The 15,092-nt window shown below is 38.0% G+C and overlaps 2 protein-coding genes across 14 annotated transcripts in view; one reads left to right on the forward strand and one right to left on the reverse strand.

Annotated features, from left to right (window-relative positions):
• The window catches only part of PMCA (plasma membrane calcium-transporting ATPase 3), a 29,052-nt gene extending 22,218 nt beyond the window's left edge, over positions 1 to 6,834 (reverse strand). For 8 of the 11 annotated variants that reach the window (XM_064681628.1, XM_064681626.1, XM_064681625.1 and 5 more), the window contains exons 1-7: positions 5,881 to 6,039; positions 2,774 to 2,942; positions 2,505 to 2,699; positions 2,145 to 2,431; positions 1,654 to 1,864; positions 958 to 999; positions 222 to 625 (exon numbers count right to left, since the gene is read on the reverse strand). In XM_064681628.1, the coding sequence (XP_064537698.1) occupies positions 222 to 625; positions 958 to 999; positions 1,654 to 1,864; positions 2,145 to 2,431; positions 2,505 to 2,699; positions 2,774 to 2,930 (1,296 nt within the window). In that variant the 5' untranslated portion in view covers positions 2,931 to 2,942; positions 5,881 to 6,039. Of the gene's footprint in view, positions 1 to 221; positions 626 to 957; positions 1,000 to 1,653; positions 1,865 to 2,144; positions 2,432 to 2,504; positions 2,700 to 2,773; positions 2,943 to 5,880; positions 6,040 to 6,817 lie in introns of those variants that run through there. The other 3 variants (XM_064681627.1, XM_064681623.1, XM_064681622.1) reach the window with 2 other exon arrangements.
• Positions 6,835 to 8,235: 1,401 nt separating this feature from the next.
• Positions 8,236 to 14,961, forward strand: Hcf (Host cell factor). 3 transcript variants are annotated; one of them, XM_064681428.1, is made up of 13 exons: positions 8,236 to 8,347; positions 8,586 to 9,056; positions 9,198 to 9,507; positions 9,792 to 10,003; positions 10,067 to 10,255; positions 10,390 to 10,541; positions 10,689 to 11,873; positions 11,938 to 13,194; positions 13,259 to 13,481; positions 13,549 to 13,718; positions 13,797 to 14,048; positions 14,128 to 14,488; positions 14,547 to 14,961. In XM_064681428.1, the coding sequence occupies exons 2-13, from the start codon at positions 8,720 to 8,722 to the stop codon at positions 14,687 to 14,689; spliced, it is 4,791 nt and encodes a 1,596-aa protein (XP_064537498.1). In that variant the 5' UTR covers positions 8,236 to 8,347; positions 8,586 to 8,719; the 3' UTR covers positions 14,690 to 14,961. The 3 variants fall into 3 exon arrangements, with proteins under 3 accessions (XP_064537498.1, XP_064537497.1, XP_064537499.1); XM_064681427.1 differs by having other exon boundaries at positions 8,237 to 8,347; positions 13,546 to 13,718; XM_064681429.1 differs by having other exon boundaries at positions 8,239 to 8,347; positions 10,390 to 10,535; positions 13,546 to 13,718.
• The last annotated feature ends 131 nt before the right edge of the window (positions 14,962 to 15,092 follow it).

The raw sequence follows: 15,092 nt of genomic DNA on the forward strand, positions 1-15,092 counted from the left end.
TAATTCGGAAGCAAATTACACTCTGCATTTATAACATGAAATCCGTAATCTTACCATTTTGCAAAAACAACAATTAAGAACTTTTTTGCAAGTGGTTTTGTAATTCATTATATATATAAATATATTGAATTACTTATCTTAGTATTCATATTATTTTTTGATAATGCCCATTTTCAGTGTGTTCAGGGTATAAAAAAAACTGTTAAAAACGATTCACTAACCTTCACCGAATATGCCAAAGATAGCGTTACGGCCAGTGGAAGGCCCTCAGGCACTGCCACGACTAATACTGTGACACCAATAATCAAATGCTTAACCAAATTATTAGCATATGTGTTCTTCCATGGCTTTTCATCAATCACGAACGTCTTGATACAGAATTGGATAATCAGAATAAAAACCGTGAGAACAGCTATGGTGGAACCAGCGTAGCCAATTTGTATAGCCAGCTTCGTAAGCTTTGCCTGCAGCACCGACTTTTCCTTTTTGTGTCCTGTTTCGGGGGCTGGCGTTGAGGACTGTTGCACGTGATTTCCGTCCGATTCCGACTTAACAGCCTCACTAGCACCTCGTGGCTGCGACACATGGGATGTTTCTTTTATTGGGATTCGGCCGTCATTCTCACCTGCATGACCCGCAAATTTGTATTATATTTATTATTAGCACACACTTATTATTTGTTGAGAACAAACTTATTATTATACCCTTGCAGACAACATTGTGAAAGTAAACTCATTATACCTTAACGAATTCCTAATCATGGATAAGTCAGTTCAGTCAGTCATTTTGGCCATGTTTACTTTGGAACACATTTTTCAAGATATCTAAGTGCAAAATTATCTTACTCTTTTATTAGTTGATTGTAAAATATCTGTCGATTTGTGTTTCCCTTTTTATGATAAAACAGTAAGTTGAAACTAACTAGATACAAGTATTTTAACTGTTTAAGTGATTCACCTGTCAGGCTCTTGCTCTTTTGCTTGTTCGCCTTTTTAGCTTCTGAATCATGGAAAATTTAATTCGTTGTTTTAATCCGTTTACGTTGATATATGATAAATTAGCATTAAGTTAAATCATTTAATTTGTTCATTCGATTTGTTATTTTTTATTGTTTTGGTGTTGGTAGTGGTGGTGGTTTTGGTTGGTTGGTTGGTTGGTTGGTTGGTTGGTTGGTTGATTGGTTGGTTGGTTGGTTGGTTGGTTGGTTTATTGATTGATTGATTGATTGGTTGGTTTGTTTTTTTTTTTTTATTGAGGTAGATGAAGGAGTTCAAAGATGGGTCAATCAATTCACGTCATGCAATTCACGTATGACAATTGGAATATGAAAAAATAAAAATAAAACATAAACGATATAATTAAAGATTATCGGCAGTAGAATTCTTATTAAGTAGGTACGTATGATAATGTACATATTGTTGAGTGACAATTATAGTTCTAATCAGCGCAGCTTCCTTAGACTACTTTTATCAAAATGTTCTAAATTCACTAAGCGGTCTTGGTATTGGGTCTCAAGACAATTACAATAAACGTACATATAAATAAATCATTGGCATTTGCTTATTGTTTTCATTTCATTACAATCCAGTTTGAAATAGGGTATAATTTTTATCTGGGTGTACGGATAAAATTTTGATAAATACTAATACATACCCTTTTTCATTTTTTTAATTTCTGCTTCTTGCTCGTCTACAGCGGCTCCAAGCAGAGTGAAAATAATACCGGCCTGGGAATTAACGCCAACGGCTGTAACTACCATTTTGCCACTGCCCTCCATAACGTGCGTGCCGGATAAAACCATTGGATCGGCCTCAGTGCCCTTTTTAACATGATCTGATTCGCCAGTCAGGGAAGACTCGTCCACCTAAATAGGAAGTCCAATAAATGTATGATCAACTCTGTGGCTCTGTGGTCGAAAAACGGTTTTTAAATGTGTATATACTTGAACATAACAGAAAATCGAAAAAAAAAAAATCCGCTGTACTTTCGAAAACAAGCTTTGTCTTGTTCAAATAAGAGGAACAATAATTTGACATTTAACTATAATAGACCGTTAAAAAGTTACATTTAATATACTTTTTCCGTCTAGTTAACATTTTCCAGATGCGAAAAAGCTCCAAATTGGAGCGAGAGTTACAGCTTACCTTTAGATCATTGCTTTGTATAAGGCAGCCATCGGCAGGTAAAAGGTCGCCATACTTGATCTGAGCAATATCGCCGACAAGGATGTCTCCAACCGAAATTTGGCATACCTCACCACCACGAATTACGGAGAATTTGTGCTCGCCTTCTATACGATTCTGCAGCCCGCGAAATTGCCGCTCCTTTGAGTAATCATTAAAAGCTGTCACTATGACGACTACAATGACCGAAATAAGTATAGCCAGACCCTCAATCCATCCGTGATGTTCATCTTCTTCTTGGAGTAGAGCTACAATCAAATATAAAGAAAATGTAAGTCTATGGAATCTTTGTTATGTAAATTAGAATAAAAGGCTACTTACGCGCATCCTCGTCAGCAGGCTTATAAAATGATAGACCAAGGGATACTAACGCAGCTACCTCTAAAATAATAAGTGTAACATCCTGAAGCGCCTCCCAGACTAGTGTTAAAAATGTTTTTGGGGGTTTCGGTGGTATTACATTTGAGCCAAACGTTTCACGTCTGTGCTCCTCATCAGCTTTTGACCCGCTAAGGCCTGAATCAAGAACCATTAGAATGTTTAAAAGTAATTCCGATTTTTAAGTTAATTTATTCTTCGATTCCATTTACCTTCATTTGGGGATGTATATAACTTTTTGCATAACTCATGAATCCCACCAAATTCACTTATTTTTGCCACACCCTCCCTGCCACGAACCTCCATGAGCTCGCGTAATTGTTTAAGTGATATCCCATATTGCGCCGGTCTTCCATCGATTGTGGCCATTGGTTATAATATCTATATTATAAAACATTTCCAACGTAAGATATTTGGTGAACAAAACTTAAAAGCCTCCTAGTGCGCGTGCAGCACGAGTTTGTTTTCAATAATCAATTACTTGCCGTTCCCAAGCAATCGATAAAAATCGATATCGAAATCCTTATTTGAGCAAATCTCTTAGGTTTTAGTATCTAGACTGACTACTTTCTTACTTTCTATTTTTTTTATTTCTATAAACAGATTTGCAATTGCAAGTGTATTTTACGCTGGGCTGTGTGTATGTGCTGCTATTATACTTCGGTTTTTTTTTCGTTAAAAATCAATTCTTGATATGGCTGCAAGATATGTTATTTGTTAAATTTTGATTTAGCTATATTATTTTTTTTTTTTTGAAGCGCCAGTTAGCAACATTGATCTTAAACGATCGTACATGCGTATGTATGTATGCATAATAGTATCTACGCAAACACACATGCATGCGTTTCGAATCTATAATAGTTTCGGTCAACGTTTCTGTTTAGTTTCAGTATTTACACATATTTGTACGTACACATTAATAGCATCTGTGTTTCGAAAATAAAACTTTGTGTCTGGGCAAAATGTTGAAATCCAACAACGGGGGGTTCGATCCGAGAGCATGCATCAATATTGCGCGAATGAACTTGTTGTCGGCCTTAGAAAAAACAGCATTGAGAATCAAACCCAAAACTAGTTCGCCATTCGGCGTATGGAACATTTAGCAACTATCTTTTTAATACAGCCCACTATATCTTCCTTTTGCCCCACATTTATTATGGGGAATGATATCTTGATTATCTTTGGTTGTTATATACCGATCCTTGTATTTTTAGAGACAAAATTATAATAGTCTCTGCAAGGTTATAAAAAATTTAATTCGACAATGTAGGTTTGTATATATGTATAAGTACACATATATGTATATACATGCACACAAAACAAATGTAGAAAATGCGATCAAAGCACATTTTGTTTAAGTAAATAAGACAAATTTTATTTTAAAATACAAATATAAGGTCTGGTTTTGGTAATAGTTTCTGAAACTGTTTCAGTTCAAGATTCGATTCATAGTAGTAAGAACTAAGGAATTCCGAGTTCGGTTCAATCTCGATTCGCTGCCATGCTAACGACTTTACTTCTTCTCACAAATATATATTGTAACTTTTAATATGTATGAATAGTAAGTAAGCACTTATGAACTATCTATATTTGTAAGGGTGGCCATGAGGTTTACTGCCAGTCAAGATAAGTAAAATGTTTTGGACGCGGCAAGCAATGACGTCTTTCCGTAAGGCGATGACGTAAAACTATTCCATCACAAAGTGGATTCAACCAGTGGATTCCTGACCACATTGGTGCTGCTATTAATATTTAAGAATATCTCAATTGTCACTGATAAGGATAACAAAACATTGTAAATATTTCTTGCCCAAGTATTAATCAGTGACTTAATTGATTTTGTCATGATTCAGTGTAGTACAAAGTTAATAATAAATTTATGCAGAAATTTTAAATTTCATTGGGTTTCGCCCCGATATGCATTTTCGAAAATCAACGTCATTTTCACTATTTTATATGTAAATGTATCCGATCGGACAAGATATTGGGCCGGTGTTGTGAGGGAGATAGATTTTCAAATGCAATTGATATCGAAATTATAAGTTTGATCGATATGGGGAGATCCTAATAGTTATAAAACAAAGTTAAATATATTTATTTGAATTGTAATATAATAATAATAATACGAAACTCTGCATGCGACAATTGGTGTGCCAATTTGATTTAATCACTGAAATAAAAACATGTACGCATATATGAGTACACAAAATTAAGTTTCAAATACACAATATGTTTTATACATACAGTTTTGAGAATGGGGAAAGTTAACAAGAAAGTAAAAAAAAAACATGATCTTAGTGCGGAATGCACAAAATTGATACTCCAAGTGCGAGTGCGTATATGTATGTATACATATGCATACTGCGTGTACATGCATACATACGTATGTAAATATATGTACAAGGGCATAAGAAAAATAAATGCAATTAGCTATTTGCCATGGCCTGCTCATAGCATAGAGGTCAGTAATATCTATTGTATTTTTAAGGCTTTTTGCGGGTTTAGATATAACTGTATTTGTAATTTGGTTAACTTACATTCAGTTAAGGTTTGGCAGTTGGCTCCAACAAACATACACACAAACAGAACTAGGTGGAGAAAGAGAGAGACCTAACATTCACGCACAGACGGACATGCGCGTATATAGATGCTAGGCATAAAAAATTCCCTCTCTGCTGTGTCAAAATTTAGATCACCCTAAACGTAAGCGCGTCTATTCGCCTGTGCTAATGCTCAGATCAAGTTTGTATACAAATTAATATACACACACATGCCTACCACACCATCTCCCCTTCGCTAAACGCAATTTTAGACTTCGAGCACAAATTACGTCATTCACACACATCACAGATTTAATGTATGTACACAGGTTTGTCTGAATAGTTGTATTGGCTTTACAAAATTCACATAGGTAGCGACTATCTGGTTTTCTAAATCAAATGCATGACAGTTAAAGGCACCACTCATATATATATTTACACAATATTCTATGCGTAACATACATATTAATTAAAATATTGATTTTGTTGCTTTTCTTTACTTAATTTCTATCACCCGACCAAGATGGCAACTGAACCAGCTGGTGAATGTCTGCAGTCTCAGGCCGCGGGATGATATCACTTTCCCTATATACATACATACATACATATATTGGCACCTTCCCTACATGTACATTCATTTGTATGTATCTATATACGTTTGCACACTTACATACTTTCATAGAAAAGCATGATTACATGTTTTTTGTTAAGAAACTGAAATATATTTGTATTCACCAGAAACGGGGAACTTTATATTTGCTTAATTATTATTTATTTACCGAACTTTAATTGAGTTTGGATACTATGTTAGATGGGTGTTGCCACGCGATTTAACCACAACTAGTGAACTGCTGCAGGCAGACAGCAAGAATCAGTGTGCCAACGCCAACACAACGCGACTAAATTATAATTATTTTAAGTACACTAAATATATGTAAACTTGAACATTTAAATTTATTGTATCTACATATGTCCTTTCGCAACAAACTTTGAAATACGCTCGTTACCAGAAATGGTAGTATTTTTATTTTTGCCAACACAACGGGTAACTGGTTTAGTATACACAAATCAACAGTGTGACCAAATTTTTCAAGCGACAAAAACACCATCAAATTAAAGAAGTACGATATTTTTGAGGAACGTTTTTTTCCTAATTTTTAGTATACTATCAAATTGCCATTTTAAGTGATGCCAGATCATCATGGGCAAGCGCTATTCAAATGTATACTCATATGCTTAATTCAGAAACTTTTATCTTTGTGCACATATAAAATTGTTTTAAGAAAAACCGACTAAATTTACTTAAGCTACATTATGAAAGCAACATAAGTCAGATATCAATTAAAAAAGAGACAGGTAATTTTTTCATTGTTTGCTTTCATTTATGATACTTATGATATTAATGTTCTTAATATTTGTATATACACATATACAAATATTATAAAGGAAAGGGTGGTCGAAATCAGTAAGCAAACAAACTGCAAGCCCAGAGGATGTGTCCCAAACTGTAAACATTTAACTCTTAATGTACGTATTCATATTTGTGTGTACGGCATTGCCTACAATCGAATTCGCTTACTAACTGAGAAGGGTTTCATATGAATTACTGCAATTACAGTTTAAATGTACGTCTTTGATATTTTTACTTCATTATAATGTAACGATTTATAAAGTTAAACACTATTCACACTTTTGAAATCACTGTTTTTTTTTTACCTTATGATCAAAACAGACCAGAAACTAAGAAGGAATATAACATTCACTAAGTAATTCGGTGTACTGTGCTTTGATTTGCAAGCCACCCTCCTATTTATAGCCTTTTGAAATTGTTATGTGTATGTGCACGCATTTATACATACGTATCCGAAGTGAAAGAACAGGTAGTCGAGATATTTGTCCTACTTATCGCAGTGCTGAAGTTATCAGTCGTGTGTTTGACTTGATTACGTTAGCACTGCGGCGTTACCTGAGTGATAAGCTCATTAGGAACAATATCATTAACAATGCGTATAATCTGCCGAGATGTGTTTGCATCCATTGATGAGTTTTATTTAATATTGAGTATATAAGGAAATCCATTGCAGTTATGCAGTACATAACTAATAAAATTAAGATTTTAAAGCAAGCAAGAGAAATCTAAAACATCATTTTTTCATTTCATTTCTTTGATACAACCAATGATTATCAACCAACAATTATCATTTAGAGCGATCCTCTAAATTATGGCACTGCTTGAAAGTTACAGAGATTTTAACTAGAGCATTACGTAATACTTAATTCATTTGAATAAATACTTACATATATCGAGCAGAACTGATTTTTGGATAAATTCCTTAAGTACCGAATAGCAAAAGAGTACTACCGCATTTTTTATAAAATTTACATTCAACTAGCAGATGCAAGAAATTTCTCACCTAGCGAAAGCCCGTAGAATATAGCCTGCATACGCGACAGAACGCGTTAAATAATTTGTAGTAAAAAAAGTATTTGTCGACACTTCTTGATGTAAGATCAGTTTTAATGTTTAGCTTTTAGCAATATTTAATTGAGTTTTTATTGTTTTTAAATTATAACAGTGAGTAACACTCTCAGATCTGTAATTAAAACGCATTATTGTCTAGCTAGCATACTTTGAGGCGTAAATAAATCGATTTCGATTAATTTTTTACTTTTTAACATTTATCCTCACTTATCGATGAAAATACAAGCTATCGATAAGGGTCGTGGTGCCTTACCTTATCCGGCATCAAAGCTTCCATTATGACCAAGGTGGCAGAGCGCTGAGTACGCTCTGCTAATTGATAATGTCTAGCGAGAAGTTGACGTCGCCTAAGCGCAACCAAAACTTCGACTACATGCTCAAAACTTGCTAAGACATTTATTCTTTTATACAGGGCACTAACAATTTAAATCCTTAGTTTTAGTTTATGTGAATTACAAGAAACGAAGCATGATAATTTATGTATTTAACCCTTATGCTGTTTCCACTCTATATAAATTACAATTATTCTTAGTATATTAGTATTTTGCTAGCCCTTTATCGATATATCGATATTTTTATAATATAAGTAATAATAGCATCCCTGACTGTGTATGCTGAACTAGTTCGGTTCGCTTCTTGCGACAGTTTCTTATATGTGTCGCTGTCGTTTTCTTCGGCTTTTTTTTGCACATTGTGTATTGATTTTGTTGCATTTAATTCATTGATTTTACTAAAATTTACAACCCATAACAGTTAATTATTTGGTAAGAGTGCATAATGCGAAAAAAGTAAAGTTCGTTTTAATTGATTATTTAATATTTGTGATAAAATGGTACTAAAATTTGATATATTTGTAGAGCGTCCATTGGCAGCATTGCCAGGCCAACCTAAATTTGCGAGCATACATGTACATATACAGTGCGCATTAAAAGTTATTTTAGTTTGCCTTCGTTTCATCCCATATTACTTTTGTAATTTAAAAAATTTATGTTTTATTTTCAGATTTTACAAGAAAAGATGCATTCATGTATTGATTGACTCGGCTAGATTGCTTAATGTCAACAAATATATTGAAGCAAACTTCGCAGATTCAGTCGATATTCACATATAAGTGGTATAAAATATAGCTCTGTGATATGGAAAGTACAGAGTTTACTGGATCAAAAAATTCCTTGGGAGTTGCAGTAGCCGACGAGCTCAACTCTGAACAGATTGTACGCTCTGACAACCAAATTTCTGGGGTCAACTGTTTGGCACGCATCGATATGGACTTAGACGCATATCAAACGGAGAGCATACATCATAACTTGACAAACAATCAGTCAGGGTTTCGTTGGAAACGCGTCCTTAACCCAACCGGTCCCCAACCGCGACCGCGACATGGCCACCGTGCAATAAATATAAAGGAACTTATGGTAGTTTTTGGTGGTGGTAATGAAGGAATTGTGGACGAGCTGCACGTTTATAATACAGGTATTCCATATTAGATCTTGAAGGGTATTTAAAATATAGTTTAGTAATTAGTATTAACTTTAATCACGCATCAAAAATATTTAAGGATGCCGAGATTAATCGAAGTGTCATTTTATTTTCCTTTTTACCTTTTTCTTTTAGTTACTAATCAATGGTATGTGCCGGTGCTGAAAGGTGATGTGCCAAACGGATGTGCAGCTTATGGGTTTGTCGTGGAAGGAACACGCATGTTTGTTTTTGGCGGCATGATTGAATATGGGAAATATTCAAATGAGCTCTACGAACTTCAGGCAACCAAGTGGGAGTGGAGAAAAATGTATCCGGAGTCACCAGATAATGGCTTGTCACCATGTCCCCGCTTAGGTCACAGCTTTACAATGGTGGGGGACAAAATATTTCTCTTTGGCGGATTGGCAAATGAATCGGATGACCCAAAAAATAATATTCCAAAGTAGGTATCAACCAAAATGTAATATATATTTGAATGTGTGCTGATGGTAAAATAATTTTGTCAGGAAGTCAGTATATTATTTTGTATTGCTATTTTTATTTAATAATGTCGCAAACGCAGTCGCTGTTGCAACCCAACAAAAAAATTGGTGGTCCGGTTCACGGTTCATATAACAGTAGCGCAAATTTAGTGTCTGCCAAAAATAGTTTAGTGTATTTTGACTGCTATAGATGCTTTAATTACTAAAATTAAAAAAAATACTAAAACACAATTTATATTAATAGATATCTGAATGATTTGTATATATTGGATACTCGTGGGGTACACAGTCACAACGGAAAATGGATAATTCCTAAGACATTTGGAGATAGCCCTCCACCACGCGAGTCTCACACTGGAATATCCTTTACAAGTAAAGATACTGGCAAGTTAAGCTTGCTGGTATACGGAGGAATGAGTGGCTGTCGTTTGGGCGACTTATGGTTACTTGACACTGGTATTCTAATTAAAACTGAATCTTATCTTTGACTTCTAGCTTACCCGTCCATTCGAATTGCAGATTCCATGACATGGGAAAAACCACGTACTAGAGGCCAAGCTCCACTTCCGCGTTCATTACATAGCTCGACAATGATTGCAAACAAGATGTATGTTTTTGGCGGATGGGTGCCATTGGTGATTAATGACTCAAAAGCGACCACTGAGCGGGAATGGAAATGCACAAACACACTGGCCGTTCTCGATTTAGGTACCTATTTTGCAATAAAGATATAAAGCTAAAGCTTTAAACTAGTTTTATCATCTTCACAAAATATATGAGTTCCGTAATTTTTTGACGTTTCAGTCGCATCTCAACATACATATTAATATTTATATTTGCAGATACAATGATTTGGGAGAATGTCACGTTGGACACCGTTGAGGAAAATGTACCAAGGGCACGAGCCGGTCACTGCGCCGTTGGCATTCAAAGTCGTCTGTACGTATGGTCCGGCCGAGACGGTTACCGCAAAGCTTGGAACAACCAGGTTAGGGTGAGATGATTTGCTATCATAGACTGTAAACTTTGTATAGTGTATATATATATACTAAATAGCGGGTATACCTTGGCCTTTTTCACCCAGTTTCCGCCCGAGAAAAATTTAAGTCGAAGTCTTAAGTATTAATCTTCCTTTGTATAGGTCTGTTGTAAGGATTTATGGTACCTGGAGGTGACGAAACCACTCTATGCAGTTAAAGTAGCACTAGTGCGTGCATCCACGCATGCGCTGGAACTTTCTTGGACGGCTACAACCTTTGCCGCTGCCTATGTGCTTCAAATTCAGAAGATTGACCAAGCGCCAGCGATAGGCAGCACAAAGCAGAGCCATAGTCAGAGTCAGACTCTCATTCAACAACCCACGACCACCGCCAATGGATCCGAAAGTACGCCTTTAGTTGCGTCTGCTGCATTAAAATTCGAAAAAAACCCAATTTCAGTGTTGCATCTCACTGGAGCCAAGAGTCCATCAGTGGGTACTGGGCAGCCTATTACGGCTTTAGTCAAGTCATCCGTTGGACAACCTCAGGCTTTGGGCAGCGCTGTTTTCGTAGCCCAGACGCAGTCGCAAACGCAAAGTAGCCCCGTTCAAGTCAAGGCTGCTGGCTCATTAACAGTGTCTGTTTCCTCGGAAACAACCCCCACAATGTCAACGACAGCTAGCGTGCAGCCACAACTATCGATTATTAGCAGCACTGCATCAAGCATCAACTCGGTAAATAGCGGCAGCGCCATTATTCAAAAATTTCGACCCAGTTCGTCCATTTCTAAGACGTCGTTGGCTGCAACCTTATCATCTGCAACGACTTCTGCCACTGCTTCTCAAATAAACGAGGGTAACATTTGTGGTCAAAATGTTGCTGTTCGTGTAGCAAATACTGCAGCGACCAGTGGATTAGTCCTCACCTCCCAGACATCGACAGGAGCGTTGCGCATTCTTCCTGGTGTGTCGACCAGTACTGGCGTGCCCGCTGGCCAAACACTACGCCTAGCCACAACATATAGCAATACTGCAAGTGGCTCAACCACCACAACAATACTAAAAGCGTCCCAGCCCAGTGCCACCGTGCAGCTGTCAAGCGGCGGATCGCAGACAAGCTCCCCGGCAGCAACGGTTACTACGTCCCTTGGCGGCAAGCAGTATTTCATACAAAAACCACTTAACCTGGCTTCAAATGTACAGCTGCAGTTTGTTAAAACAAGCAGTGGTGGTATGACGGTGCAGACGTTACCTAAAGTCAACTTTAATATTGCAAAGAGTGCTACCCAGGGCCAGGCCATCTCCATTTGTAATCAACAGCTGACCCCCGGTTCTACACAAATTCAGGTAAGCCAATTATAAGCCAATACGATTTACAAATGCTTTATTTATTTTTATTTTTCATAACAAGATTACGTCTGGCAGTAGTGTCCAGTCAAAGACAGTAATGGCTACTGGTCAAAATTTAATGTCGACATCTACTGGAGCGACTGGCTCACATCAGCAATCGCCGCTGCAGCAGCACCAGCAAAAACCAATAGTTTCTGGCAATGTTTTAAAGCTAGTATCACCTCATACAGTATCTGGCGGCAAGTTGATCATGAAGAATTCGAACATTCTGCAGATGGGCAAAGGGGGAAAGCCAGCTTTCGTCATAACCAACAAGCACGGCACTCAGATAGGCAACCAGCAAATCATTATTGTTACCACCGGTGCCAGCTTGCGAACAGTGCCGGCTAGTTCTGTGGTGAGCAGTGCTGGTAGTTCGACAGGCGGTACAAGCATAGTGAGCATTGTTGGTTCGACAGGGACAACGGCTACGCCCATTGCCGTTGGCGGACAGCGTGCAGTAATATCCAATCATAGTAACGTTAAGATGGTTCGCAACATACCGGGTGCCCCTGGTGCTGCTGGGCGACCCATCACTCTGACCTTGCCACAAACATCGTCGTCCGCACATATGTCTGGTAGCTCAAGTCATGTAACGTCCCAGAAACTCACCGCCACGTCACTGCCGCAGAAAACTGCCGTGTATATTGGTGGCAAGCCAGTTACAGTAATGAGTGCAAGTTCCGGCATTGGCTCACCAGCTTCCAGTTCCACAAATAAGTTGGTAATGTTGCCAGGCGCAACGGCTGCGAGAAAGGGCTTTGTTAACATTTTTAACACTGGTGGTGCAAGTGGTCCTGGAGGCGGCCAACGCACATTGACATTGGCTACCAGAAGTGCGCCAGTAAAGGCAGCGGCCGTGCAGCTAAAGGAGAAGGACAACAGTGCTGTTGAGTCAGCGGTTACAATTGCCACGATAGCTGATTCAGCTTGCACCGACACCGATCCTATCGATGATATTATTGAGCAACTAGACGGTGCGGACGACTTACTAAAGCCGCTTACAAATGAAGCCCGAGAACCTGAAGATATTGATGATGATAATGCCGCCGCAACTTCAACATCAACACCGACATTAGTTCAGTCGGCAACGCCTACCACTGGACCGTTAACCATAATGTCTGATGCACAGGACACAGTGACAGAAATTAAAATTCCAGAGACTGTTGACGATATTTCCGGTGTTAGTAGTACTACGGATGTGCAGAAAACATCGAATGCAACTAGAGATAGAAATGCCGTAATTGGAGCACGCGCAGCCGACAATATCGACTCGAATGTAAACATAAATATTCTATTATTGTTTTAAAATTAGATAAAAACAATCATTTTCTGTTTTGCAGTCGGGTTTCCCTGCAGCCGTTACAACCACTGCAACGGACTGCAATCAGCCAACGGCATCTGAGACTGAGGCTGCAAATATATTAACTACTATTAAATCAGGTGAGGCCTTGGGCAGTAGCGGTAGTATTTACAAAGATACTGCGATATCAACTACAAGCGAATCCGACTTAGACCAAAACCCTTTATCGATTCCCGTTCTCCGGCAGCATCATCACCAAAACGGTTAGTATAGCTCCCCACTTCCATACAAGATTTTTTTATTTTATTCTTTTATTCAATATTATAGTAGACGGCTCTCATTTGGAGGCCCTTGCTTCTGCAGCTGTAATGCAAGCGGCCACCGCTTCAGCCGATTCAAGTCAGGCAGCCAGGAGCCTACTTGATAACTCGTCAGCCGCCCATCTCAGCAGTATAAGCTACAAATCCACTGAACAACAAAAAAACAGCAATGACAACAATGTAAGTAATTCCAATTTGACTGTTTAGTGGTGAAATTAAGGAGTCCAACACTTTTACGCTTGTCTTTTCGTACCTTAGGTCCCTGTCACCGTTCCTAATACAATTGACGACAATGATAAGTGGCATACGGTGGGCATATTCAAGGAACTGTCACATACTGTAACTAGCTATATTGATTATAAGTACTTTAACGAGGCTCAGCTAGAAAATTTTGACGCCGATAATCTGCCAGACTTAGCTCAATATCCGCGCATCAGTTTGGATCCAGGAACCGCCTATCGTTTTCGTCTAGCTGCCCTTAATACATGTGGTCGTGGCGAATGGGGGGAGGTTTGTTGTTTTTTTTCTCTACGACCACGAGTTAAGCAAGTTCAAAATATTTTTGAATTATTTTTATTTTGTTTGTTAGATCTCGAGCTTTAAGACCTGCCTACCTGGTTTCCCTGGCGCACCGTCGGCCATCAAGATATCCAAGGATGTTAAAGAGGGTGCACACTTAACTTGGGAACCTCCTCCAGCGCAAAAGACAAAGGAAATAGTTGAGTACTCGGTTTACCTTGCCGTAAAGCCCACTACGAAAGACAAGGTGGCATCACCACAGTTGGCTTTTGTTCGCGTTTATGTTGGGGCGGCAAACCAATGTACAGTACCCAATGCATCGCTTTCTAACGCACATGTTGACTGCTCCAATAAACCGGCTATTATCTTCCGAATCGCTGCGCGCAATCAGAAGGGATATGGCCCAGCGACGCAAGTCAGATGGCTACAAGGTAAAATATTGATTTCCAAATTTCTCTCCTGAATCTTTATTCAATATTCAATTCTTAGATCCGACTACAACCAAGCTGCAAGGTGCCGCAAATACGACTAGCTTAAAGCGTACCCAGGAAAAGACTGCCGCATCTCCTGCAAGCAGCTACAGCTCACCGCAAAAACGTGCACGCAGCACTGGTCTGCAGGGCATGGAATGATTATCATCTACATTTCAAAGCTAATTCGAAAATAAATTGTACAGTGTCCTCAGTAGTAACAGGATCCAGTTGGAAATGCTGTTAAAAAGGCTTCCATTAGAAAAGGATTCTCACCACCGTCAATAATAGACAAGAAAGGGCGTGGTAAGACGTATTAGTTTAAAATTATTATATGCCTGCATGCTATATACACATGTTGTTTTAAGTCCGAAAGTCGAAAGTAACACACCAATTGATCCATATTGTGAATAAACATGAATTCTAAACCATAAGCTTGCGTATATATAATGCCCAAATTACTTATAATAAAATTACATAATAAATTACAATAGTAAAAAGTACCGTTGGTTCTTTTTTATAATTAAAATTTACTCAGTAATTACAGAACTTGGTACAAATCTGT

Source organism: Drosophila montana, unplaced genomic scaffold, assembly GCF_035044405.1.
Source record: "Drosophila montana isolate Dmon_TW-CO22-7 unplaced genomic scaffold, ASM3504440v1 contig_2397_1, whole genome shotgun sequence".
NCBI lineage: Eukaryota > Metazoa > Arthropoda > Insecta > Diptera > Drosophilidae > Drosophila > Drosophila montana.

Coding starts and splice junctions, on each gene's coding strand:
- Hcf (XM_064681427.1), top strand. CDS start 8,720: ATGGAAAGTACAGAGTTTACTGGATCAAAAAATTCCTTGGGAGTTGCA. Junction 9,508..9,791: donor CCAAAAAATAATATTCCAAA/GTAGGTATCAAC, acceptor TTATATTAATAG/ATATCTGAATGATTTGTATA. Junction 10,542..10,688: donor CTTGGAACAACCAGGTTAGG/GTGAGATGATTT, acceptor TCCTTTGTATAG/GTCTGTTGTAAGGATTTATG.